General features: G+C 59.6%; 4 protein-coding genes across 4 annotated transcripts; all 4 read left to right on the top strand.

Annotated features, from left to right (window-relative positions):
* Nucleotides 1-571: 571 nt before the first annotated feature.
* JKF63_05433 (uncharacterized protein) lies at nt 572-11782 on the top strand (the record flags this gene model as incomplete). The annotated part of the gene is made up of 1 exon (XM_067901392.1): nt 572-11782. The coding sequence occupies one exon, from the start codon at nt 572-574 to the stop codon at nt 11780-11782; it is 11211 nt and encodes a 3736-aa protein (XP_067758067.1).
* Nucleotides 11783-12953: 1171 nt separating this feature from the next.
* On the top strand, nt 12954-13931 carry JKF63_05432 (uncharacterized protein; the record flags this gene model as incomplete). Its single annotated transcript, XM_067901391.1, has 1 exon — nt 12954-13931. The coding sequence occupies one exon, from the start codon at nt 12954-12956 to the stop codon at nt 13929-13931; it is 978 nt and encodes a 325-aa protein (XP_067758066.1).
* A 1403-nt stretch (nt 13932-15334) lies between these two features.
* Nucleotides 15335-20218, top strand: JKF63_05431 (uncharacterized protein; the record flags this gene model as incomplete). The annotated part of the gene is made up of 1 exon (XM_067901390.1): nt 15335-20218. One exon carries the CDS (start codon nt 15335-15337, stop codon nt 20216-20218), a length of 4884 nt encoding a protein of 1627 aa, XP_067758065.1.
* Nucleotides 20219-21512: 1294 nt separating this feature from the next.
* JKF63_05430 (uncharacterized protein) lies at nt 21513-26738 on the top strand (the record flags this gene model as incomplete). The annotated part of the gene is made up of 1 exon (XM_067901389.1): nt 21513-26738. One exon carries the CDS (start codon nt 21513-21515, stop codon nt 26736-26738), a length of 5226 nt encoding a protein of 1741 aa, XP_067758064.1.
* Nucleotides 26739-27833: the final 1095 nt, after the last annotated feature.

Here is a 27833-nt window from a genome sequence, read left to right as displayed (position 1 = left end):
CCTCTTTTTTTTGTCCCCCCCCTCTGTGCCTTACCCCTGTCTTGCCCTACCCACCACACACACACACACCACGTATCCACGTATCCACGTCGGATCTGCATTCCCCTTTTCTTTTCCCCACCCCCACATATCTCTCTCTCTCTCTCTCTCTGCACGATCGTGTGTGCGTGTGTTTGTGTGAAGGGTGGGGGCATTTTGGTTCCCCTTCATTTGTGGCGATATCTCAGACGCCTGTCGTCGCGTACTTCTTCCCCCCCCCCCCTCCCAAAGGAGGTGCACCTCTTTCTTGTTTGATCGTCGTGGTTGTTGTCTCGTACGGTGTTGTTCGCCGTTTTGCCGCACGGTGTCTTGAGCGAACGACGACCTCATTTGTTGTGTGCCGGTGTATGTGTGTATGCATATATTACACATATATATTTGAATTTCTCTTAGTCTGTAGCTCTGCACGCTTAAACGTTTTTTTTCGCAACGCCCCTCCTCCCTCCCCCCCCCCCACCCTCCCCCTCGGCGTTCTGCTGCTTCTGCTGCTCTCTTGGGCTTTCTCAATTGTCATCTTCTGCACGCATTTGTAATGATGTCTACGGCGAGTGGTGCCGCAGCGGCACGGCAGGTACACCGTCTCCTGCCATCGCTGCTTCTCAGCCTCTTTGTGTATGGGCTTCTTTACTTTTGCAGTAGCCGCAGTGAATGGGGGCCTCTCCTCGTGAACGCCGCCGCTCCTCAGGAAACCTCTTCACAGCTCGGGAAATCCCAGGCTGCCGGTGACCTCAGTCACGTGTACGCCAATCTGCAGGAGTTAAACGAGCAGGTATTCGGTGCACCGTACTCTTTCGAAGCGGTGGCCGACGATCGCGGCAATTTGCCTGTTACTCTGCCGACAGACGAGGAGATTGCTGTCGCAGTGAAGTATGCACGCGATGAGGGTCGCCGCACAGGGCTCCCCACCCAGGATCAAGGTGCAACACTAGATGAAACACCTGCCCTGGATGCTGCGAAGGCCAATTGGACAACCTCCACGTGTTCTGTGGGCTTTGCGTGCCCTCGGTCCTCCTTGGCGTGGGCTAGTGGCTCCTTCACTTTTCCAGAGTTGCTCACGCCGTACACCCTTTCATTGCCGGTCGGCTTGACACTGAAAATTAGCCTTTGCTGTCAATACAGGTTCGATGGCACGCTGCTGCGGGACGTGGAGCTGTACAACGTATTCCTCCAGGAACTCCTCCAAGCCTCACCTTTCCAAGTGCTGAGCGCAGCTGAGAAGAGGGAACTCTTCCCACAGGAGGGAGTGCTGATCGCCGATACGTGGGGACGCCGGCGCGTGTATAACACGAGCTACATCCCGACAGATGCGGATGTGGCAGAATACAATGACGGGGATGGTGACGTTCTGATTTTGACCACCGGCGCTCTTGCTCCAGCGACGCTGCTCAAGTTGATTGACTCTTCTGCACCGCTCAGTGGGGGTGGTAGGGGTGGGCTAGGCACCAGCTATGGGTCACACACAAGGGTTACCACCGCAGATGCGGTTTCTAGCCCGTGGACTGGCGCTGACACAATCGCGCCACACAGGGAGGTGGAGGCGGAGACGGGTGAGGGTGTGGAGGCGGGTGCACTAACAGCCACCACCGACGTGCAGCTTCGCATTACAAGCCGCGTGCTCAAGTGCAAGTGTCCACATATAGTGACCGTGATGCCACTCCTACACCTCCAACGGGATGTGCTGCCACCGATTAGCATCGTAGGACTCGGTTCCCACTGCGGACTGCCCACATCGTCAAACAACACTCGCGGCACTCATGCACGCCACCCGGTGGGGTCGACCTTGTCCTCGCAGCAGCGCATTCGCCAAGTCCGTGGCGCCGATGGCACTCTCGGCTTTGCTGTTTCCTTCGAAGTCACCCCGCCCGTGGCTTCCGCCTCGCTGGTAACCTGGACAGTGAGGAGCGTAGTGGAGGAGGTGGAGGAGGAGTCTGGCAGCTCTGTGCCGTCGGGGCAGCGGTCTCAGACGGATAGACGCGATGGCAGCAGTTACAGCCGAGGCGGTCGTGGGAATTCAAGCACTTCGCCTAAATATGGCCCTCTCCTCTTGCGGCACTCGCGGCTGCTGCCGGTACCGCGTGACTGGGGTAGCACCACTCGCGGCGACGGTCGCACTTCTGCGACGCCCACCCTAGGCGGCACTAGCTCATCGTGGGGCTCTGCTGCTAGTCCGTTCTTTCTTGTCGAGCCAAACGTCCGCTACGAAGTTTCCGTGCGCGTCTCACGCCGGCCGCTCGCGTCAGCTCTTCTCGTCAGCGGGGTCGGTGCTGCGGAGGGCAGGAAGGTCCAGGGCGTCCCTTCTCTGAGTTCCAGCGCTGTCGAGGCGGTCTCCTGGTCAACCACCGCCACCGCATGGACGGAGCGCACGGCGCGCGGCGGTTTCATTCTTCGGCTGCCGTTGAATCGCTCGTGGGTGTTGCCGCCCATCCGCCCTGCGCTGCACTTCGGGTTTCGGCGGTCCATGCGGCTGACAAACGTTACGATGGCGCGGGCTGCCGTGATGGCCGCTCTTGACCCGTACTACTCACTTCATTCCTCCTTCCATGCTTTCTCGTCCTCGGAGTCTGACGAAGGTGCGAGGGCGGAGACGAACAAGGCTGGGTGGCTTGGTGACATTGAACGTCGCTGGGTCGGTGGTGGCCCCGGTAGTAGTAGTCATAGTGGTGGCAGCGACACCGCTCTTCGCCACCGGCGGCCTTTAGCTTACTACGGTTACTGGGAGAACACTCCGTTGCGCGATCAGCCACTACCACAGCAGCCTACCCGTGTTCTGGCCAACCCGTATATGCACAACTTTTCCGTGGACCAGGATGGTGATAACACAGGCGGGGATGGGGAGGTTGGCAGCGTGCCGGTGCCTCTTTTTCTTGGCCGCAACCTCTTTGCCTACCTAGTGCGCGACGTGGATGATGTCTGCGACCCTGTCGTCCTCGAGGAACGCGACTTGTGGGCAGTGCAGAGTCACATCACAACCACTGGCCCAAGGACAGCGTGCGGGGAGGAGCAAAATGTGTCAGCGCTCGTGCTGAGGCAACTATTAATGAGAATACGAGTGGAACCAAAGCTGGGGGTGACCGTTCCGAACACGACGTGGATTGCCGACGGAGGGCGGCTTGCGGAGGCGGCCCGCGAGGGCTACTACCGCTGCGAGGCCCGCAGCAGTGCGGCAGATACGTCGAGGGCAGCAAAGAGTGAAAGTACTGTCTCACCGCCCCTGTGTGTAGCGGTCCCCGATGTGCGGCGGGACGCCAGCGAGGTGTACGCGTCTTTGCGCATGAGTAGTCGCGGCGTGTACGAGGTGGTGTGGGTGGCACGAGTTGTTGTGCGCGATGAGCGGCTGATCCGAAAGGAAAACTTGGATCCCCTGTACACTACGGTCATCCCAGTGACCCCGAGCGCCGAGGCGACATCTTCTGCCTTATTCGTTGTGGAGGTGCGCTCCCGCCCGCTGCTGGTGATACGACGCCTGGCAAGCTACCCGCGTATGGTGGCGGTGACGCTTCCTATGCATGCGCGCCGCTGGGTGGTATCGGCGCCGCGCGCCCTCACCGCACCGCAGCCGCGACACGGTGCTTCTCATGCCGACGGCAGCGTCACAGATGTTTTGAGTGGCCATGCGCCCACAGGCTACTGGCGTTCACGCCTCCCAGTGCGTGTGCTTTCGGTGGATGAGCAGCTGACGGCGGAGCTGGACACAAACGACGTGCCGAACGTGCAGCGTACGCTGCCCAACGGCACCCTTGAGTTTGTCGCCCAGGACCCGGGCGACGTACTCTCGATGCCCGTTGTCATTGACGGGGAGGCTCGTGTCCTCACCTACACATCGAAGTGCCCTGAAACACGCGTGGAGTACCAGATCGACGTGGTTGCTTTCCCGCCCCCACCGGTAGTCCCGGCATTTTCTCCCATCTACACGGAGGAGGGGTGTGTGCTGCTCGTGGCGCCGCGGGAGGTGCGTAAGGATGAGGTAGCGGAGTGGCACGTGCCGCCGTGTGCCTCCGCGCAGAATCCGCCGTACCTGGTAGAGCGCACCATCTCAGTTGAGGAGCAGGAGGAGATGCGCATCATTACCACCGCCGAGGATGGCGGACGACCTCTGGTGCTGGAGGCTGATAATGCCGCTCGCCGACCGGTGACGGCGCTGATGGCGTGCGGCGTGGAGGCGTACCATCACTGCGACGTCGTTTGGTCTGCTCATAATTTTGTCGCAGCAGTGCACAAGACGTACTCGCTTCGGCGATGCCAGCGGCCACCAGACCTTGTCTTCCACGAGAATGGTTATCAGCAGCGTATATCGTACCCCCAAGAAAAGGTATTTGAGCTGCCCGCTGTGTCAGAGATCGCGTACACTCGCGTCAAGGCCTCCGCCCTCGAGGCTCCCGATGCCCCATACATGTCGACCGACGCTGTGGGTGTGGTCAGTCGCCAGCGCCGTCATCGGCGTATTATACCTGTTGCAGGTTCCGCAGCCGACATTGGATATTCGTTCAACTACACCGGCCAGCAGAACTACTTCGAGGTGGATCTGCTTCCCGTCGAGGATGCGGTTTCCCATCAGCTCTGGGTCACACGGCATCACTACAACGCAAACGATAGCGAGACTATGGTGCTGCGCAGGCGAACCCGCACGGATGTGCAGCAGCTTCGGCAGGAGGACACCCCCGTGGGCGGTGTCGACACCTATGAGTGGGATGCTGCTGCTCCGGCGGCGGCAGGCGGCAGCAATTTAAGCAAGGAAACGGATCCTTTTTGGGGTGAGCACCACGCGAGCAGGGTGCCCGACTCGCCGAGGGAGTCTGCGTCGCCGTCAGAGGGTGTGGCCGAGGGTGCAGAGCAGCCAGCACGCCGCGGGTACAGCAAACACTGGCACGATGAGCAGCTCGACACCGAGCTGGCGCAGAACTGCACTCTTCTGCACGAGGCTGAGGCGCGCCGGCTGCGTGTTTCAGGGTTGGGGGACGCATCGCTGTTTTTGATGAACTACGTCGTGCAAGCTTCGTCTGTGGTGTTGAAGGCTGAGGTGGAGGCTGAAGGGCCCGAGTTCGTGCGGCGTGGCATGTGCGTTGAGCAGCCGGGCTACGTCGCTGTTCTCGCTGTCAATCCCCGCGGTGTTGTCCGTGGGGATGATAGCTACGGCGCGGCATTGACTCCACCGCCAGCCCCTGCTGTAGCCGTGTTGCCCTTCTGTGCGCCGCAGTACGCCTTCTCTCGCTACCCGGAGCTGTTTTCTGTGTATGGCTACGACTTCACGTGGAGTTGCCCCGACGCGGCGGTCATGACTGTGGAGAAACACCACCAGACTTTCTCAACACTCTATCACACGCCGGAGCGCAACGACAGGGCCGCGGCGGTGCCGTCAGAGAAGGCCAGCGAGACACTTTGCCAGCTGTCTGTAGTCAACCACATTACACACACAGAGCAGCGTGACTGGTTTCTTGTGAAGCGGGTTTATCCGAGCACGCTGCCTGCCACGGCCTTTGTCGTGTTGAGCCGTAACGCAGCGGACTCGCTGCAGGTTGTGCCGCCGTCGTCAGCGGCGGCGGCGAGGTCCAATTTGCGGCCCAGGGGCGGAGGCAACACCGCTGGTACACAGCGCAGCAGCGGAGAACAGAGCCGAGAGCAGCAGCAGCAGTCGGCACGTTCCTTGTCTGCGACACGCTCTGCGCCAACGCAGGCCGGCTCTGCATCCCCTACCGTTATCACCATGGAAAGGCTGTACACTGCACCTCCCAACACGTATCCCTTCATTAGGGCGTGGCACATTGTCGGCAAGAGCGCCGTCCTGCACGTGGATGCCCCATCAGACCCAACCCTAGTGCGATGGGCTGTCACGAGCGTAGTTCCTGCTTCTCCCACCACCGTCGGATTGCAAGTGCTCATTGACAAGGTCGAGTTTCAATTGCTGCCCCACCACCCAGCCGCTGTGGCCCGCGGCAGGGGAGGCTCGACGGCTCTCATCAAGGGGTTGCACACCCCGGGGCTCTACACCATTACGCACACGCTGCCGGATCCTCAAAACCCGAACGTATGCCCGCGGGTGACTCTCACGGAGATGCTTGACGTGTTCCATGCGCAGGTGAGAGCGAGGGAGCTGTTTGTCTGCGGGGACACCGCGGTCCTGCAGGCGGTGCCCATCCCGCGCGAGATCGCGCACGAGTTTGTTGGCCAATGGGAGGTGGTGTCGCTGGCGACGGATGAGAGGACGGTGCTGACGGCAGGAGTAAACTTCACTGGCATCCACTTTGATCGCGGTACACGGGCGGAGACGCTGGTGCATGGCCTGCCGTTCGGCGTAGTGACAATACGCTGGGCCGTCTACCGGCTTCTCCCATCGCTTGCAGAGGCCGCTTCTACACCTTTGTATTCGACGGCCTCGGGCGAGAATCTCGAGGGCGCGAGCATGCGGGGGCGCGAAGCGCCCTCAGAGACATCCCCGACGCAGAAGCATCGCGTCCTCGTCGACTACGACACAGTGGAAGTGTTTGTGCTGACAGAAAATTTGCCATCGCATCGCCTCGTGACTTTGGCTGATCGTGCAACAATACTTACGACGTCCTCTACACAAAACTGGCGCCTGGGCGCGGCGATGGCGAGCCCCGGTCTTGCTGCTGCCGCTCCTTCGGGTATTGAGTCGATGGTGCGCATGAGCCTCCGCGACATCCACAACTACAGCAGCAGTGGAGGGCAAAGCCGCTACTCTTCTTCCGAGGAATCAGCCGGCGCCGCACACGCGTTGCTTCACACTTACTTGGGGTTGCACCCTCGCCCTGGCAGTGGGGTCCTCGTGCTGGAGCAGCTGCCTGTTGGCACGGTGCACCTACACTATGACCTCGTGCCTTCTCGCAGCATTTTTGGCCGGATGGAGGGGCACACATGCACACTGAAGGGCCACTACGAGGTGGAGCGTGTTTCCGCCTACCTGACCGCAACGACCTCGATGGATCACGAATGCGACGGCTACACTGGCCAGGGGCGCATCACGCTATGCCTGCACACGGATGGTGCGCCAGAAACGGGAAGTGGTGGTTTGAAAGGCAATGCGAAGCATTACCGAACGTCATCCCTGTCAAAGGAGCGCAAGTTGCACTCGTCTCGCGCAGACATGCAGTTTTGGCAGAGTCAGGTGCGCCTCATCGACCCTGCGGCACTGGAAGCCACTATCAAGCGTGGTGCGCGTGAGGTGGAGCAGCTCAGCGGTGGTCAGTGCGCGACGCCGTGGTGGGTGTCGCCGACGACGCGGTGGTTCAATCCATCTTACACATCCGCAGGTGCTGCCTCTCTTCCAGGGAGATGCATATCTTTTAAAGTCAAGGCAGGCCGGCATCTCTCAGCGCGCGAGGTGTCTCAGCCGCTGTTCCTGTCAGTGCCGCGACCCCCTTCGTCGTCCACACCGAAGTTGAGCGCAGTCTCAGGCCTCTACGCGGACCGGGTAGGCAGCGGTGACACGGCACGAGGAGCAACTCACACCACGCGCACGTGTCCTTTTCATGGGGACTTTATCTCCACACGGATCATTGATGGCACCCCGGGCGCTGAGGCGGGTGTCGCCGCCAGTGCCATTAGCGCAGGTGAGGGCAATGCAAGGGGGGGAGGCCATGGCACTGCCTCCGGTGTGCGATCACGCTTGAGCCTATCTCAGCGGTTTCAAATCGGGCTGCCGCACACCCTCGGTGACGCTGCTGCGTCTTTTGCGTCTGCGTTCATGGGCCGTGATGGCACTGCGGGGGGGGATGACAGTAGCGGTGGTGGTGGAGGCGCATGGGGCATTCGGTATCTGCCGGTGCTCCAGCCGGCGACTCTACGACGCGCTAACACGACGATGCGGCCGATGGTGGGGTTGCGCGGCATCCAGGACGACGTGGCGTATGAGGTGAACATTAGCGGCCGAACTACCGCCCTTGGCACGTCGGCTAACGCCCCAGGGAAAAGTGCACCGGAGGCCACAGTGCTGCTGCGCCTTGACCTTAGCCACCCGAGACAACTCGGTGGTTTCGCTCTCTTTCCGGCCATGGCGACGGAGTCGACGCCGACGAGGAAGACGGGGACCGCGAGCATGTCGAGTGAGGCCGTGCGTGGCGCCAGCCAAAACGAAATTCACGCTGCTGACAGCACCACCAGCGGAGGTGCACGGGTAATGGAGCTTCGACGCCACAGCCTGCTTCACAAGTGCGTAGATGGGACTCTGCGGGGTGCTGACGTGCTGCAGTACTGGACAGAGACAAACCGCCCCGATGGCCACGTCGATCGCACTGCGCAAGAATGGTTAGACTACGCCTTCGCCGTCCGCGACGCCCCGGTGCCGTGCGACGTACTCTTCAGTTCTCTGGATCATCTCATCTCCCGGACGCACGGTGACGATCCCGCGACAACAACATCCACTCCTCCTCCTTCATCTTTTAGCGGGGGCCGGTATAGCCGGGGCGCACACGGGCAGCAACGGGATGAGCTGCGCCAAGGCGCAGTTCCGTCACATCCACAGCAGCAGCAGTACATATCACTTGCAGAATTGGAGCTGCAGGTGGAGAGCATCGGCCGCCAGAGACAGTGGACAGCAGATGGTATTGACGTGACTGGGCTTTCGGCGAATTTGCAGCACGCTTTGAGAAACCGGCGTGTGACAAGGTCCCAGCTGCACGCGATCGAGGCAGCACGAAAGACACGACAGGAGGCTGATGAGGCGGCCACCCTAGTGGAAGAGGCACGGCGTCAGCAGCAACCGCGCCAGCACGAGCTCCAGTACGCACCCTCTCACCTGTCACCAACAGAGCGGCTCGCCAACGCTCTTCGGGCCTATCACGGGATCGCGCAGGATAGCGAGGTGGCGGTGCTGCGCATTCGCCTTCCCCTCCAGGAGTCCTTTGCCGTTCCGTATGATCTCTTCTTGAGAGCAGCACTTCATAAGGACGTTCTGTGTGGAACCTCGATCGATCCGCCACCTTCCATCACCGATCCAGCGGTCCAGCCGACAGTGACAAACCCCCACTCGCTCGTCCCGCTTGGCCGTCTGGAGGTGCGTGATATGGCGCCGGTGCTGTCGACATACCCCGCGATAGTGAGACAGTGCGAGGTGGAGGGCGACATGCCGGTCCTGACGATTGAGCTTACTGGCGCCAACTTCGCCCGGACCACTTTTTCTTCTGATTCAGTGACTCTGGAAGAAATACCCAACCCCGCCTTGGCAGGGGATGGTGCGTCGCATCACCCCGATGTCGGGCTCACCGCGTGTATTGAAGAGATGCGGCGAGGCTTGAAGGCTGTGGTGGAAGCCAGCTCTCGGAAGAGGCTCTATCTCCAGCTGCACGCATGCCCAGCGTTCAAGGTGCTAAGCCCTGTGGAGTACAACGAGAACCAGGAGAGCGAAGCGCTACTGCGGCGTCTGCAGCTTCCGCGTTACCTTCGCGTGACGGTGCGCGATGCGATTCACCCCGACAGCTTTTTGACGCTGTCCACCCTATCGGCAGGCGGCGGCGCGTCAGCGTGGCGGTGGGTGCCGGGAAGTGAGATACCGAAAAATATCACAGCCACTTCCACTGACGCGAGCTTTGTCGTGGAGATCTGTCCCACGCTGGCACGATTGCATCTGCACTCTTCTGCCAGCATGACGCCAACCTACGCTGCTGCCACCCTTACCACCACGACAAGTGGAGCCGACCGCGGACGCCCTCAGCGGGAGAGCGGCGGGTGGTGGGGCTTAGGTGGTAGAAGTGCCAAATCGCCGGCGCCCGTCACTGCAACGGCGGCGGCGGCGGCGGGTACCCCAGTGCAGCCTGCTGGGCCGTCTTTTAGTGCACCCCCTACTCGATCGCTCCTGCTGTGTGAGGCGGACCTGCGGCAATATGGTTTCCAGCTGGGTATTGAGCTCATTGGCGACACATGGACACCGCCGGTCGGCGAGCAAGGTGACAGGGCCGGTTCTCACACCAGAAGTGCTGCCCACGACGGGGCCGTTGTCCACGACAGACACGGGCCGTATACAGTCCTGCCTCGGCAGAGATCTCCAGCGGACATGGCACTTATCAACGGCTTCAGCGTAGTGGAGCATCACAGCCTCGACAGCAGTCATCACCTATACATGAAGGGTGGCGGGGCTTACCGATCTTATTTTATTAATTACTTGTTTTCTGAGCTGCTCAACGACCCAGCCGTCTTGGAGGGCCATCGATTTGTGCATCGCTACAACGACACCTTCGCCAGCATAACTGTACCACCACTCACTGCCAAATCCGCAGCAGCGGCGTCGCGTCATGCTTACCGTGGTGGAGTGGGGCTTAGAGGACGAGGCCGCGATGCTGGGGTCGCGGAGCGCGAGGGCGCTTCAGACCTCTACGCTGCCCAAGTGCGGCAGAGTGCCTCATGGCAACAATCGACTGACGGTGGCAACGTTGACCCAACAATGACGGCGACCAGCAGTCGCAGGGTGACCACCGAAACATTTCCCGGCGCTTTTCCCGCTCTTCGCCAGTTTTGCAAAATTGAGGAGATCCTCTTCGCCGTCCCGGGCATCGCCACTGAGTGCCGTGGGTGTCTGCTGGCTGACCGCACCTTCTATGTGGCAGGTGACCTAACCGGCGTGTGGTCTGCATCGTCTAGCCCTGGTGCCAGCGCTGCTGCTCCTGGAGCGACAACCACGGCTGCGTCCATACTTGGGACCCCAGCCGCCGGCAGCACGGCAGGGGGCGCGGCGAGCGTAGCTCGGCTCGGCTGGGACGACCGACGGTACACGCGCCCGCTCGTCATACCATGGGACAGCGTCGCGAGTGTACCGCGGTACTGGCATTTCGACTGGGTCTGCTCTGCCGCCGCCCACCGCGCGCTCGAGCGCCTCGCCTTGGAGATCAGCGGCCGTAGTGACGGTGCAGCCCTTTCTATTGTCATGGATCTGGTATTGTACCGCCTTCGTGGCGTTGACGGCAAGGAGCTGCCGGTGGCGCAGCGGCCAATGGTTCTGCTCTCGAGCTCCCCAGTTGAAGTTGCAGATGTGCTCCGGCAAAACCGCGCGCGCCCTCGCCGTGCGGGCACCGGTACCGGGCAGACGACGCTTGCTGCTCCGCTGACGCTGAACGTGAACCAGACCGTTGCATATTCGGCTTACGCACAGCTTGCCGACGACACGTTGCGACGCCGCCGGCGGACCCCCACGGTGTTCGACTACCACCGGGATGACCGCGACGCTGGAGGACTGCTGGTCGTGAATGCGTCCGTCTTCCTGAAAGTGTGTACACGCCATGGGGACAAAGTCATCGACGGTGTAGCGTCGTGCGTGGTCGTCTCCATCAGCGATGCGCTCCTCACATTGGAGGCGCCAAGAGTGGTAATGCCATCGGTCTCGTGGACGCGGCTGCTCCTCGGAGGCAATGGTGGAGGCAGAGGCTCTGGCCGTAGGGCATCCGAGGATTCCTATGATGCTTCGCCGTCGCCGGTGTCACTGGTGGTGTTGGTGTACCACGTCTTGATGACCTTCGTGGTGCATGAGCTCCTGCCATTGCTGGGGGTTGTGGTGGTCACCGCGCCACCGGGCACCGATCCCGCTCTGTCAGAGTCCCTCTTGGAGGATCAGCGCCGTGCGCACGTTGCCTTCACCCTGATGGCCTTCCTGAGCTTCTTTTTCCTCTATGCGTACGGGCCGCCGTCGGTATGGGTAGGGCTCTGTCTGGTGGTGTGGTCCGTGTCTATATATACCAGCCCACGTTCTTGGCAATTTTTGCTGTTTGTTGCTTCCATGGTCTATATGAGGTACCTCATGTGACAGGACTGCGAGGCGGGGCGGGGCTGGAGATATTCGTGTTCGAGTGTGGTGGTGGTGTGTGTGTGTGTGTGTGTGTGTGTGTGTGGTGTTTCTGTTGTTCGGGGACCAAACGGCAGTGGTGGTCTCTGTGTGTTTGTGTCCACGCTTTTTCTTGAGGAGGTCCCCATGCGTCTTCCCCCGTGGATGCGCCTGCAGAGGGGGGGGGGGCGGGCGGGTGGCGGCGAGGGGTAGTTCAAGGCACCATTCCGTTTTTCTTTTTCTTCACCCCCCACTCCCCTCCCCTCCCCCGTCTGTTTCGACGTAGAGATGATTTTATTTTCCATGCGCGCGTAAGTACTCCTGCCCGAATAATCGAACTCCTCCTTTTGTGGTGGTGGTGGTGGTGGTTTGGCGCGCTCTCACAACACATACATATATGTATATGTTATATACATGGATACATAGAAAGAGAGGGGGCGAACATCTGAACGCAAGCGCGAACGCTTTGTGGCTACATCCGTGGTCGTGTCTGGTGGTGGTGGTGGTGGTGGGCATGTATGTTCTTCAGGAAATGCATGCATGTGCCAGAATGGGTGGATGCTGGCACCGGCCACGCCTGCCTCTTCCTCCGTGTGGTTCTCTCGTCTTTTTTTGTTTTCCTCCGGTAGCCACCATTGTCGAGACGGCGAGGACGAGGGGAGGAGGAAGGGGAGTGATTGAAGGGGCGGGGCGAGGATTACAAATGCGATTGTCGTTCTGCCCCTCGCCGGGGCTAATACGGCAAAGAAAAAGCTCGCCATCGCTTCTCCTCTCCCTATCTGGCTCATCGACCTCTGTCACCCCCCTCCCTCTTTCCACCATTGAGGCCAGACGGAGGTTGAGCCGGAATGGAAAAAAAGCGGCTACCCTCAGCGTCGCCTTCATGCCACAGCTACACCGTTTCTGTGGAGTCCTTACATGTCTGAGAGTGTATCCTTCAGCGTTCTCTTCACGATCATCGCTGCTGCTGCCACTACCTGTCCCCTCCTCCGCCCATCTGGGTTCTCCTCCTCGGCCTCTTCGTCTCTACGCCTCCACCACATCCTCTCTTGTGCATCACTGCTCATTACCAACGATGTCGCACACATCCACGTCTCACAGAATCTCGTTTTTTTCCTTACTTCATCCCTCTTCTCCCATCCCCTTCTCTTCAATGCTGCTTCGATCCACGGCTGTGTCGACGGGGACCTCAGCGCTTCTACACCGCGGGGGGTTTTCATTGCGGCCAGTGTCTGCAGGCATCGCCACTTGCTTCACGAGTCGTTGCTGCTGCTCAACCCCATCGGTGGCTTTATCCTCGTCGTGCCAACCAACATCTTCCCTTGGGCTGCTGCGCTCCGCAGTGTCGATGCCGCTTTGCGTGTCTGCCACAGACGGCATTTTTGCCTGGTCAACGGCTCGCCGCTGGCAGTCCAGCAGCGGCCCAGGCTACGGGTCCGTGCCGGCCGACATAGACGCACCACGCGGGGCGGTAAAGCCCACTGAAGAAGAGCTGCACCGCGAAGAGCGTCGCCGCAGGCACGGACGAGCGGCAAATGCGGAGGAGGCCCACAGGGAAGCTGTTAGCACTCATGTAAGCGGTTACAACCCATGGGAGGTATTGGGGCTCAAACCGGGTGCCTCAGCCCAGACGATCCGCCTGCGCTACCATGAGTTAATGAAGCAGGTTCACCCGGACATGGCGGCTGACGGCACTGGCGACATACCACGCCTTAACCAGATCAACAAGGCCTACGAGCTGATAACGAAGAGCCCAACGTTGGACCGGCGCTACCGCAACCTCGTCTCTGACACTCAATATTTCTACTACAAGTTCCTGCCCGAATGGATGGCTCGCAACGTGGACGAGATGCCGCGGTACTGGAGTTGGGCCAAGTGGCGTATCCCCAGCGGCTTCCATATTGTCTTGTTGCTCTGCGGCTTCTACGCACTCGGTCGCTTCTACGCCGCCTTCCCCCTGTTGACGACCATTTTCTTCCTCACTGTGGCGCTGGATGTGTTACTGCACACGATGCTGGCCCCGGCGGCGCTGTGCATGCTGTTCCTCTACTCGATCATGGCATACCGGAGCTATGATATGGCGTGGCTGACGAGCCCAAAAGGTTTCCTGCGCCGCGAATTGGGGTATTAGCGCATTGGGCAGCGCTGCGGTGCGCTCTTTAAAACGTCCCTTGGGCACTACAGGTATTGAATCTAAAGCCGCAGATCCGTGCTGACGGCGGAGGGGTGGTGGGGGAGGGAGGGAGGGAGGGAGGGGGAGGAGTCTTGTGTTTTGCGACTTTCAAAGAGTGTGAGGGGCGGCCGAGGAATGGCGTCGACATTGGCGCCGGAATGTGTGGGGTTGTGTATATGTGAACGGATAGGGGATACTGGCGGGGAGAATAGGGGGTGGGGGGGGGTGAGGCTGGGAGATGATTAACGGTGATGTCTTTTTTTCCAGTCAGCACAGCTCGCCTCATTTCTTAGGCCCGGCAGTCCCTCCCTCCCACTCATACTCTCTCTTTCTCACACACACACACACACACACACACACGTGTTCCCCACGTCCCACTCCCTTCTTTTCTCCCATGAGCTGACTTTGGTGCTTGTGTGCGTGTGCATGCGCACTCAATGCGACGCGGTTAAAAAAAGATCATTACACAATCACAAATGAGGTGTATGGAAGGAGGGCGGGTGAGTGTGCTGGGGTGACGGTGTGGGCTTCTGCCTCTCTCACCATAGGAGTGCGTGCGGAGGGAGGGACCCTCATCTCTGGTGTATACGTTGAGATGTGGGTCTCCTCATTTTCCCTAACCCCCCCCCCCTCCCTTCCCGGCCGCTCGCCTACCCCAGAGTGTATGCCTTCTTCTTTCCCTGCATGTTGTTGGTCTGTATGTGAGCGCGCCTTTCCTCCTTTCCTTTTTTTGTTCCTTAAAAAAAGTGGTGGACTTCTTCACAAAGGATGATGGGAATCACATTAACGGGTGGGGCACAGGGGGAGGGGGAGGAGGGGAAAGACCCTCCGCCCCTCCCCTCCCTCCCCTCCCCCAAAAAAATTCATGATGCGACGACATGGAGGCGAATTTCATGCCTCACCCGTGTTGTGTGTGCTCACAGAGATACACACACACCACTCACTGAGACAGCTTGTGGGGGGAGAAGGAGGAGGAGCCCTCCCCCCCCCCCCCAGTGAGGCACGCTTCTAAGCAGCGCGAGGGTGGTGGTGCCCCATCTCATTTTTCCGAGTGTCGCTGTCTCCCCGCGGACACGCGTCCATCATTGCCATTACCACTACCACCAATCCTTCCTGCAACCACTCCCTTGCCATGCACACCTGTCATGTCTTCTGTTCAGAGTGATGTCATGCCATTTGAAACCTCTTCAATGCCGGCTCCTCTGTCTTGTTTGTTTGTCATCTGCACTGCTGCCTGACGTCGTTGAATAAAATTTCTGTTTTTATCCCCTCATCAAAGCCACACCAGCTGGCACCGGTCTCGGCTCGTACATTCAGAGTGATGTGTCTCTTATGCAAGTTAATTGATTCTATCGGTGCTCATGTCGGTCAAATACAGTCACGTTAGTGGCAACGTCGACGCGCCCCCCTCCCCTCGCTCTATTTACTTGAGCGAGCCTCTGCCCTCCTCTCTCAAGAAGTTGGGGCTCTCCCTCGCTGATTATGCGGTCACCCCCACAGTGTCAACACCGGTGGAAGCGTCCCCTGCGTCACCGTCGTTTCGTGTCCGGGCGATGCACCTCGATGATGTCGCCAAGGATGTTATACTCGTGTGCGAGGACAGCATCACCCTCATAGTTCCCTTGGCTCATGACGTTTCTGCTCCAGCGCCATTCGGATCGGAAAAGCGATCACAATCGGAGGAAAACGATATGTCAACTGCTCATGACAATACCGTACATCCACCCCAGGCCTCAGCATCGACGTCCCCTTCGACGCGCGATCTTGGTTCGCCACCCGCGCCTGGTGTGACGCTTGGCCCCCCCTCTTGTCATCCTCCGTCCGCTGCCGCCGCCGCCGCCGCCGCAGCAGCACCTCAGTCTTTTCCTTCCACTACCAGCACTGCAGCAACTGCGGTGCGCCTGCGCATGACAAATCCTTTGCAGGCCTGGACATCCTCGCTCTCTTCCCCTGGCTGCACCACCGCATCCACCAGCGGGCTCCGTCTACCGCGGCGCCTGCCCATGTCTCACAAGGAGCTCCGCTGCTCGCCGGCAGTGCTGGTGGCTGTGCCGCTGACGTCACTGGCAGCACTGTCGTCGTCTGCGCCTTCAACCGTGCGTGAAGGGGCTCCAAGGCCAGCATCGGGGTCGTTGCCTGCCTCTGGAGATTACGGATGCGCCGTCCCCCCACCTGTGATGGCCATCTGCATCATGGAGTGCCCCGTGCTGCCTGAGGGTGTGGACTACATAGAAGCTACTACGATTCCGTTTGCACGCCCGCTCGCGAAGATCGTGTGTGCCCCCAACACGCTGCGGTTCCGCGAGGCGTGGTACCCGATACAATTCTTCTGCTGGTGTGATCACGATGTTGCCGCCGCCGCTTCTCCCTCAACGATGCAAGCGCGGCTGTCGTACACGGATCGCCACCTTCTCTGTGTTTCATCGATCGCTGTCGATCTTATTCGAGTGCGCTGCCGGATGGGCCCCGCGCTGTCACCACAACTGTCTCCACCTCAACCGGCGTCCGCGAAGCCCCCATCGCTGCTATCCAATACCCCCGGTAGTCTGCGTGAGGAGGGTTATACAGTGCAATGTGCACCCCGAACACCGTTCGACTCCCCGGCGAGTGCGTTGAGAGCGACTTCACTCACGCATTTATCACTGACGGCATCGCTGGCCACTTCCACCGGCGAACGGCATGGGACTGTGATTGTGTCGGTCAGCGTCCTGCAGCGCTATGTCACACACTCGGATTGGTGTACCTACGACGCGCGAAGCCATGTGCTGCTGAGCCTCAATCGGGCTCGCCCATCGGTAGTGAAGCCTGTCGAAGTGCATGCAAGGCGAAGGGTATCCGCTGTGGACCAAAAACGCGCGGCAGAGTTCGGCATGTCCGGCGAGGCGGCTCCTTTGCCCCTTGAGTTGCGCACGTGGGCCGAGTTGACACTAACAGAGGGTTTAAGCACCACTCGACATCTCAACTGCGGTGAAAAGCTCGGTACTCACGGCAGAGTTGCAGCTGCTGCTGTCTCGGAGCCGCCGTCGCTCCGACTTCACCCCCCGAACACTTCGCAGGTATTTTTCTCAGTGCTGGGCGTGTTGACAGTCTACGGGCAGACTTTTGTGTACCACTTGCCGTCCTGCTGCGGCTCCGTCGCTGGCCAACATACGCCGGTGATGGATTTGTACATGCACTGCCCCTCCAAGGGGTATGGGGACCGCCCCTCATCTGGTGTGTCTCCGGCTGAGAGGACGCTGAGTCGCGGCGTTTCCTGCGCTGGCGCGCCAGCATCAGCTCTCGAAGGATCCAGCCGCCGCTCTCTCTTGAGGCGCCTCACGGCAGCGGCAGCGCAGGCGACGGCATCTGCTCCACTTCCCCGCATGTGTGACGGCACTTTCATTCATGTTGCACGGCTCTCCTTGGCTGCAGTGACCTCGCCTGCGTCTCGTGTATCGCAAGCGGCTGTACAAGAGACTTCGCTGGATCCTGTAAGAGCTGATGGGCTTGCCGTACCGTTGCCGCATTCACCGAGCTTAGTCCCCCTCTGCATACAGGTGATTGACAATCTCATCGTTGTCCACGCCCCAGACACCGCACAATCGGCTGTGTACGACCTGGCCGATCGCGACAGCAGCAATGTCTTCCAAGCAAGCGCCGCTACGGATCTGTGCCGAGCGAGAGAGAACACGGCGGTACGGGACTACTTGTCGGGGGCGGTGGCGTCGGATGTCATTCGTGCGCAGGTGCAGTCATTCGACCCTGCCGTTGCCAGTGCAGCACTCAACACCCCTCCTTTAATGCGCTCTTTTTCTGAACCGATCCTTCCATCAAGAGCTTGTAGATGTGCGACGTCGGCGTCTCGAGAGGTGGCCGAGAGCAGATTTGGGGGGTTCCAGGGCTCTCACCTCCACTACAACGGCGGCGGGGGAGCTACTAGAAGCACTGCCGACGCTTCCACAGCAGCGCCACGCTCATCGCTATCACTGTCAGAGGCAGTTTCCCACTTACCAGCTGCCGTTCCTGAGACTTTACAAGTCACCGCCACTGACACAGTAGCATCTGGGCTGCAGCAGCGTTACCGTTCGAGTGGGGGGAGGGTGACACTGCAACGCCAAGCACCATCTGCAGACTTCACTTCCATGATGTTTGTGTTGACCTCCTCCGTGCTGGCGGTGGTGGACAGGAATCGCACAAAGGCATCCGCTGTTTGCACTGCCGTCTCCGCGGCACGGTGGGTGTACCCACTGCACATCTGCCGCGCCGCTGCAATGATTGAGGCTTGTGAAATAGCTGCTACAGGTGATAAAGAGGGCTCTGCGAGTGGCGGCAGTGAGCCGATCGTGTACAGTGACTATCAGTGGTTGCTGTCTCCACGGTTACCATTGGTCATGGACACCAGGGACGGCGCTTTGCGCGTGTGTCGCTTAGACCCCATAAAGGTGGCGGAGTGGCGTCTACACGACACGGGGGTGAGCATCGATAGCGACCACGCCGACGAAGATCCTTGGCTGCGTCAGCCGAAGCAAAGCCTCAATGTGAAGATTCTGGATCCCGACACGGCCGCCAGGCATGTCCGCTCCTATGTGGGCTTCCTGTGCCGGCGCCGTGAGGCATTTTTTAATGACCCAAGTAGGGGTTCCAAGACCGGCATTGTGCACGCTTTAATCGAAGTTTTACGCGAGCTCACCTTCCAGGTTGTGAATTTGAGGCGTGATGAGGGCGGTGTCAATGCCGCCGGCGTGCTTCGTGCGGGGCTGGCTGCGTGCACAGAATTGGATGGCTTGCGACATCTTTTATACACAGCGGCTGCGTCGCCGCCGTGCATCGCCAGCAGACAGCTTTACGCTTTGTGGATGTCAATGGTAGGGAGCCTCACAGTCGAAACTGCGTTCCTTGCGCAATGCACGGCTGTGGAAAGAAGGCGTGCCTTGGCACTCGAGGAGATGGAGGAGGAGGAGGAGGAGGAGGGGGCTGGTAGCACCGATGGCGCGTGCGCATCCAGCTCGGAGGCATCGGGTAGACTCCTCATGAGCTCTGCGGAGATGCAGCGGCTCATATTGGAGAATGTTTTCAGATCTACTTGGGCAGCCCTTGCGTCACCCTCTTCGTCTCATTACCTCCAGCATCCTCAAGAATGGCAGCGGAGGCGGAGCCTGCTGGAGGGACTCATGTGCGACTATGTGCAGCTGCTGCACGCCGCCACTATTCCAGTGGCTCCGCAACTCCAGTGCTTACTCTTGGAAGTGAGTATGGGCGTTGCTGGGGGCGCGCCAGCAAATGGGCTAGGATCTCCCGAATCGACATTGCTCTGCCGTGCTGCGCGTCGTGTGCGAGAGCTGCTGCGACTGAGGGCACTGGAGCCAAACACCACTACGGCACGCTGGCTTCTGAGGTGGTGGCGCACATACCAGGACGCCAAGGCTTCCACTCGTCATGTGGAGAGGGCCGTCTCGAGTCTCTGTTGCCTCACCGCGAAAGGGTCACCGGCAGGGTACTGTACACCACTACCACCAGGTGGTGGTGGTGGTGTCGACTCTGCTTTCGCATCCCCAGTGGCGGCGGCGCCAACGCTTCACCAGGGTACGGATATTTCGCCTTGCCTCCGCGGCCCTGGTGACAGCGCAGAGGAGGTGGACACCCTATTTGAGGAGGCAATTCGCATTCTTGAGGTGGAAGGATTCTTGCTGGAGGTTGCGGAGGCGCACAGCTGGCGCTCTGACTTCACGGCGGCGGCGGCGGCCTTGCAGTGTGCTCGAGAGAAGAACGCGTTCGCCGAGGTGCCTGGGGTCACACCCGAATCAGCGCCGTCGCCCTGCCGACGGACTCGTGTGCGGTCCTGGGACACGATTGCTCTCTCTGTACTGGATGGCGCGTGGCGGTCGTTGTGCTTGGCGGAGGAGGAGCTCTTCTCACACACCGGTGGTCTTTCCTTGAGATCCCCCCCGACACCGCAGCATTCCTCATCTGAGGTCGCTTCCACTCCACCGAAGTCTGGGCGACTGCGTTCACTTGAGAGACAGGCTCGAATAGCGCAACGCGTTTACATCACAGTGGCAGGGGCACTGCTGGTGAGGCCGACAGCCGGTCTGTGTCTGCCCCCGTCGGGGAGTGGGGCGGCGGAAGCCCCCAGTCGAGATTTTCTCACCGAAACCGTTTTGGGCAACGCCGATGGTCGTTTCCACACCCACGAGGTGCACTACGAGCAGCTGCGTTGCCACATGGAGCAGGGCTGGCACGAGCTACACCTGCGAGGTGAAACATGATGGCGACGGGGGGGGGGGGCATCTGTGTTGCCGCAGCGTTATTGCTCGCATTGGAACCCTCAAACCCAGCACCCCTCCTCCTCCCCCCTTCCCTCCCCCCAACTCTGTGCCGATGGAAAACGCAGGTGCTGATAGGGGAGAGGTGAAGACGAGGAAAAAAAAGGCGCTTGCGTCGCAACACGTGCACGAGCCAAGCATCGCTGATGGCGGGGTGGATGATTGGAGGACGCCAATCACATGTCACGAGGACTATGTGAGTGTGTGTGTGTGTGTGGGGGGGGGGGAGGACATATCCGCACAGACTCATGTGCCTGGTCACTTCTCTACGCATGCAAGTTGAAGTAACACACAACACACCCACACACCCACAAGGGACGGAGGAGGTAAAAGAAGAAAAGGAGGGTAAGACGTGATGTGAGCTCTGTTTTGCGCTCCCGTCTAGCCTGCATTATCGTTTTTATGTTCTCTACGTTTGCATCCCATCACGGAGAGAGAAAAGATCTGCCAAGAGAACAGACAAAGGGAGGGGGGGGGCAACGTATATTCCGCACCAATGCTACAGCCCCAACAGTCGTTGTGGTTGTCTCCAGGTTACAGTGTCGCTGAGCAGCGGCGATCTGGCGGTGTTTGTAGGCCTTCCCGGGTGGACTTTACGCCACGCAAGAGGATCCCCCCCCTCTCTTGGAGTGCGCTGTGCGTGCCAGAGTGAGGTTTACTGCACGAGAATATGTGGGTCGGCAGGAGCGGGGGTGGTGGTGGTGGTGGTGGTCGTACTAAGACGGTGGATAGAGACCCCCACACGAACCCCAATATAGATGCCCTCAGGCGCATCCTCATCCCTCTAACTCCCCCTTCTATCCATGGACAAAGGCTGTCCTATATCTGATGTTATTGATGCACCTGCCTCTCATCCAATGCCCTTGATGCGTGAGCATCGACATCATCGTAGTTTTGTGTACACTATCGCTCTTTCTCCTGATCTTGCCCCCTTTGATCTTTAGCAAGCTCAGTGTCCTGGTGCAGCCCCGGTTTCACCCGCACCCATCAAGGTAGCACTCGTTCAGTGTGGAGGTCTGGTTGCGCATCTTCTCCCTCCCTCTCCCCCCACTCTCTCTCTCTGTACACACATATATATATATTCGTACATGTGTGTATGCCTTGAGTGTACCCCTGAGGTGAGTGGTGGTGTGTAATTCTGTAATTTTCTCAATTTTATGCTTTTTTTCTATTCTCAGAAAATTACACACACACACACACACACACACACCACATCGACACACTTCTGTGCATCACCATGTCCTTTAGTGACCGAAGAGATCAGCAAGGGAGCGCCGTAAACACAGTGCAGGGGGTGACGGCGGTACAGGGAGTCCTTGGTGCTGCCGCCGGTGCGGCTGTTTCTGGCCCCTTTTCCCCCGTGGCGCCAGCTGCCGCTGCCGCTGCTGCTGCTGCTGCCGCCGCTCCTGTCATCACCAGTGCTGCAGAAATAGGGAGGGAGTACCACAAACTGCTCGATGTGGTCGGCACTCCCAACTACGAAACGATTCAACGGCTATTTGAGGGCAACGGCGTCCCTCCAGCCAGCACTGTGCCAGCGATTCAAGTCTCCTTCGAGCTTTTCGAGGCTGTGCAGGGCCGCTTTGCCGCCACCAAGCAGGTGCTGGAGCGCACCAAGACGGAGCTCCTCACCCGAAATCAACACTATTCCACCCTAAAGCAAGACATGGCGCGCCTCCAGGACGAGTACACAGTGCTACAGAAGCGAAGCGCCGAGGCGGAGGAGCGCAACACACAATTGCATCAGCAGCGGGCGAAGCTGGAGGTGGCCGTAGAACAGCTGGGGCGTGAGGTGGGCCAGGGTCGTGCAGCACTGGATGCACTGCGCAGCAAACTCCTCCAGAGAGAAGAAGAGTTGCAACTCAGCCAGAGCCGCGTCGCCGAGGGCCTTGTCCTTCTTTCACAGAAGGAGGCTGTCATAGCAACGCTACGGCGCGAATTGGGCAAGGGTGGGCCGTTACGTTACGGATCCGCAGGTCATCCAAGGGACGGCGCACGCGATGGCGGTGGCGATGGTGGCAACGCCCAGGGCTTTTACACGGCTGATATGCTTAGTCTCATCACTGCCGACGTGGAGGGCCGCTCACAGGAGGCACGTATGAAGCTGAGCATGACAGACCTCGAGGGTCGATTGACCCGCCTCAGCGAGGAGAGGGATTCTATTCTTGCTCAGCATACAGAGTATCGGCGTCATGTGCAGATCGCCTTGGAGTCCTACGAGGCCGAGGCTATGCTGCGCGAGGACACCATGGCAACTCACCAGTGCTTCTACAGTCCCTACTTCGCCGGCGAGCAGCAGGAATTCTACGCAGAACGGATCAATCTTCAGACCGGAGAGTTGTGGTCACCGCATACGGAAGGCAGCGGCGGCAAAGGCAGCGGCGGCAAAGGCAGCGCAGCGGCCGTGACTGGGAAGTCACAACCGCCGTCGCCACCAAACTTTAATGCCCTCTCCGTCGAGATCCGCAGGGTGATGGATCGTCTCTCAAAGGTGCACATCGATGACGCAAGTCGGCTGCAGCCAGGTCTCCTGCTTTGCGTTGACGCACAGCACATGGCGCTGAAGGCCAGCGCTGGCCTGGTAGGGTTTCTCAGCACTATGGAGGACGAGGTGCTGCGGGACCGCGTGACTCTGAAGGAGTTGCGCGAGGAGTGGCACAAGGCTCGAGTACCAGAATTTGCACAAACCATCGCGCAGTCACTACAGGAAAGCACAGGTCAGTTTAGGAAAGCCCTGGTCCATCTACTGCAGAATGAGAACAACTTTGTAACGGAGTTGGAGGGGGTAAAGGCATCTGAACAGCGACAAACAGCGCGGGGTTCGATGTCAGAAAAGCATACCGATGATGCTGACGCTGCCGCTGTCGCCGTGTCGACGACCGGCAGTAAAGAGCGCAAGCAAGGGCAGGGCAAACGAACTCTTAGTAAGTCGGGGTTGGTCAGCTCTAGGTCCGCCTCTGCCTCTCGACTAGGCGGACGTCACTCGCTTTCTTCAACGCTCTTTGCAGGCGATGGGAAGCCGAGAGGTAAATCCCTTATAGGCGATGGTTCTGTCCAAGCGCCACTTCCTTCGCTGTCCACTGCCGGCATGCGAGATGGCGGTAGCTCAGAGAGGGGGCAGGGGGCTGCACCTATCGCATCCGAGGTCGCGCATGCTGCGCACACGGAAGCGACGCCAGTTGACCCGTCGCAATCCACTGCCAAAGGGCGGAATAGCGCCGACAGCACCAACCAGAGGGGAGATGCGGATATATCCTCGACGACGGCGATGCCCCATAACGCGTCCAGTCCAGTAAGCCAGAGCTCATCTGTGCCAGGTGCCGATGCACACCCTAATACGCCGCGTACCACTACTCAACACGGTTACGGGGACCAGCTAAACAACACGAGTGGCTCAGCAGAGGTGGCCGATGAGGAGATGAGTGGAGTGACTGGGGGTCGCAGCGGCAGGCGGGGCGATCTCGAAGCGTTCAAGATCGCTGCCACAGACGCCGGTAAGGCGGAAGGCAGTGATGCGGCTGCAGCCTCCCCTGCGCCGAACGATGATATCCAGCATACTTATTCGCCTACGGCACGGCCCAACTCGAAAATGCAAAAGAAGCGCGGCGCCCAAGCCGGCGTAGCCGAGGCGAGCGGCAAGAAGTCCCAACATAACATCTCGATTGACAGCCCTTGCGCTGCTGCTGCTGCTCCTCCTTCAAAGCCGTCACTGCCACCTCTGACAGGCCGTGCAAGTCCACGTGGCCCCAGGACTTCGCTCAATATATCCAAGCCTGGGGGATCATCGTCCGTATCGGTGCTCGATGAGCGGGAAATCCCTACGGACCCTTCGAAGGGTGACGTTGGTGGCGCGCCGTTGGAGGTCGCGGAGACTTCCACCGCAGAGCTTCAATTCGCTCTGTCTGATTGCCAAGAACGCCTCTTATGCACGATGCAGGAGCTGCAGGACTTGCAGATGGCGAACGCCGCGCTGAAGGCTCAACTGGCCGAAGCTCTTGCTGCTGCTGAAGTGGTGGCGTCAACACCGGGGCCGTTGACGTCCGCTGGCGCAGGAAACGCCAAGAGCACGGGCCGAGACCCCAACGCGGTGGGTCACGCTGCGAATTCAGCGACGCCACCGGCGGGTGTCGAGAACTCCCTGGTGGCGACACGCTCAGCGACAGCCCTGGGTGATGTCGTTGGCTACAGCGTGCAAAAGAAGGTCGCATCACAGAGCCCGACGGCGTCAAGTGGCACCCACTCCGACCGCAGAGCCGCCAGCGACGCAAACGCTGCTACAGACAGGGAAGTTATGCTTGCGCCCGGCGGGCTTGTGGAGGTTGACCCAAGCGCCGCCGCTGTCAACCACGAACCGTATCTCGGCAGTACCCCGACTGGAAGGAACACGCTGCTGCGCCCATCCCCGCCGGCGAACGGCGAGGGCTGCGCAAACGCCTCAGCGTTTGGTGCAGCGGCTGGCGGTCATGGCGGCTTCACGAGGGGGAGGGGCGGCAATCCCCCCAGCCGCCAGGCATTCACCCCGTCACCCGTGTCGATTTCCCTCTCCATTGGCAGCCGCACCGTTAGCGTGGCCCCTCCCTCCTCCACAAGCAACACCCGTGCACCACGACCTGGGGATCCATCGGCATCCCGGTTTCCCACGCCTCATTCTCAGCACTCAAAGTGGGTGCTTAGCGATCACACCACCTCATCTTCAATGCCATTGGTGCAGGACGATGCAGCGCCGCTGACCGCACTGCGGGGCACAGCCTTTGCGTCTCTGCAGAGCCATCGCCCGGAAGCGCAAAGGCAGACCCCATCCTCGAACATACCCCCAACCACCGCAGCCGCCTCGCATCACGCCAGCCCTTTTCCGATCACCGCCCTCCATAGCACATCAACGCCGGCAACGATGCCCACCAATTCGGGCACCGCTGGCGCTCATGCGAGCACCATTACCAAGGGGAGAGGCGACAGCCACGCGAGCCGTCCAGGAGGACGCCTCATGGCTTTCAAGTCGCTCGCCACGTCATTGACTCAATCCATTGGTGGTCCTCGCAGTAGCTTCTCGACATTGCTGCAGCCGCTCTCTATCACCAACCTTTTATCACAGCCGCCCACGTGTGGAGGCCCGCTGGAGCCGGCTTTCAGTTTTTTCTCCATACCGACGCCGGCGTTGCCCGCTATCGCCGTCTCTGAAGACCGATACCCACACCGCTGTGTCGCGTCTGTTCCCTACACGACGAGTTCGGCGGCGGCGGTCGGGATGACGGTGTGGGGGTCCAGCATTTATCCCTCAAATCAGATCAGCTCGTGGTCCTCGGCGGTGCCGCAGGAGTCTGTGCCAATGGAATCGCCTCCGGTATCGTTGGCTGCGCGCACATCCCCCATTACTACCGCGGTCAGTGCTGGGGTTAGTGATTTACCACAGAGATTTACATACGACTCGTATGCTTCTCAGGCGGCGATGTCACAGATGATGCGCCAAGAGCTAATGGTCGCCTATCAGCAGCACCGACTTCTCTTCACCCAGGGTGCCTCGCCACTGTATATAAACAGCGCCGGCACGCGCACGATTATGGCTGCGAAGATGCTTCGTGACCTACAAGCGGCCAGACGGCGGCGCGACTGTGGGTGGGACCCGACACGCCGCATGAGTACCAGAGGTGGACTGTGTCACCTAATGACGAGACCGGTGCGAGGTGCGTGGATGCGTGGTCATGTCGGTCAGACTCCCATCGTCGCGTCACCAATGTATGTGCGTGCGTATGGCACAAGCTCTGGCTCCAACGCCATCGGAGGAGAGCACAATGTCGCGTCGTACACCTCTGCGCCTTGTATTGCCGCGGGACGTCTCGTGGCGCGCACATCCGATGAAAGGCCACCACAGTGGCCGCAGCTCTTTCGCGATGTCCCGTTTCCAGCGCTGCTCATGTATTTGGCGACACCAGATGAGACGCGGCGCCGGTGGGGGGCGACTCGTCGTGGTAGCAGCGCTTTAGGCCTTTCTGCCCTCTCCGCGGAAGCTACAAAGAGCTCGCTGCCTCATCGTCGGCGGCCGAACGTGCTTCGCACATGGCGGCAGCAGCGGCAGTGGAACATGCGGCAGTTGTGTAGAACTCCCGATTCCAGCATGCTCACTTTTCCTCTGCATGCACCCGCCTCAGAGTGTGTTTTGCCTTCGCCGGTCTTCGGCTGCGTGCAGATGTGTCCGCCCGCACCGGTGGTGCCCCCCCAGTACACCGACTCTTTGTTCATATCCGGTTCCCCCGGCAAGCCTGCGGATAGCATGACGTTCGATAGCCTCATCATATCTCCTCTCACGATTTACCCGCGCAAGGAGCCCCGGCACATTCAGCATGCGCGACAGTGGGCAAAGCGCGACCCAACGCAACGAGCAGTGAAGCGCACGGTGTACGCAGTGAGCGCCACCGGCCCCCCGCTAGAAGAGATATCAGAGGTACTTGATAACGCTCAGCAATAGGATGTGGGCAGCGATGTCGCTGCCGTTGTATCACGAGCCGTCGATGCACCAGTGGTACAGACCATCCTCTACAGCCTCGACCGTCATTGTTTTTCAAGGGGAAGCAAGGGGGACATAGGAGAGGGTGATCTGGAGTCGTGCTCTCAAGTGCATCCTGAAACAGTTGTTTTTCTTTTCCCCTCCTCCACTCCCTTCTCTTGATGTATATTGGGGTATTTGTTGTGATGCACAGGTCTGTGACATTGCTCCGTCTCTGTGTTCTCTGCAGGTGTCTCCCCCTCCCTCCCCCCCCGCTCGCTCCGCTTTTAATTTTTTCCATGTACATACCGGCTCACATGTGTGTCTGTGTGGCTGATGCATGCTCACAAGTGGGCTCTTACGCTTTTTCCCCCTCTTATTCTCGCACGTGTGTCGGTGTGGAGGAATGGGGGCGGCTTCTCGCTTCTCTCTATCTGTATATATGTTTGTAGATGCACACAAATGTATGTAATTTGTGTGTGTATTGGCTCTCCCTTTTCTCCTCCTCCCCCTCTTTTGCCCTTCATGCATAGTCATGAGGAGAAGGTGTCTCCATCCCCCATCTCTGCTCTACCGATGTTGCATGTAGCTTATTTGCCGCGTTGCCTCCTATATGTATACACTCATACATACATTACATGTCTGTAGATGGATTATGTCGCCGAATGTGTGTGTTTTTGTCCCCCCTTTCGGTGCTCCTGGACTCCACCATTCCCCTAAGCTGTATAAATCGCTGTTGCATGGGCTCTCTTCGCGTTGCCTGATCCTTAAAAAAAAATCTTCTTTCTTCTTCTGCGCCCCCCCCCTTTTCCTGCCCCTCCTCCCTCGCCTATCTGCAGAGTTACCGCGGTTCATCTCCTTCATTCTGCACCCCGAGTCACCGTTTGCTGACATGGTTTGGATTGCGAGGGTGGCGTGGTGTGGTGAGTTGGCAGAACGGCAGGTGCCATCCTTGCCCTTTTTTTTTACACATGTTGTTTCCCCTCTACTCTCATGCTTGCTTCCATCATCGCAGGTATGTGTGCGACAACCACCACAAGCGCACATGTATAAGTATGGAAGTGGAGCACAGACGCA

This window comes from Porcisia hertigi, chromosome 17 (genome assembly GCF_017918235.1).
Source record: "Porcisia hertigi strain C119 chromosome 17, whole genome shotgun sequence".
Taxonomy (NCBI): domain Eukaryota; phylum Euglenozoa; class Kinetoplastea; order Trypanosomatida; family Trypanosomatidae; genus Porcisia; species Porcisia hertigi.
The sequence above is the reverse complement of the archived record's forward strand: the minus strand, read 5'-3'. Positions and strand labels throughout refer to the sequence as shown.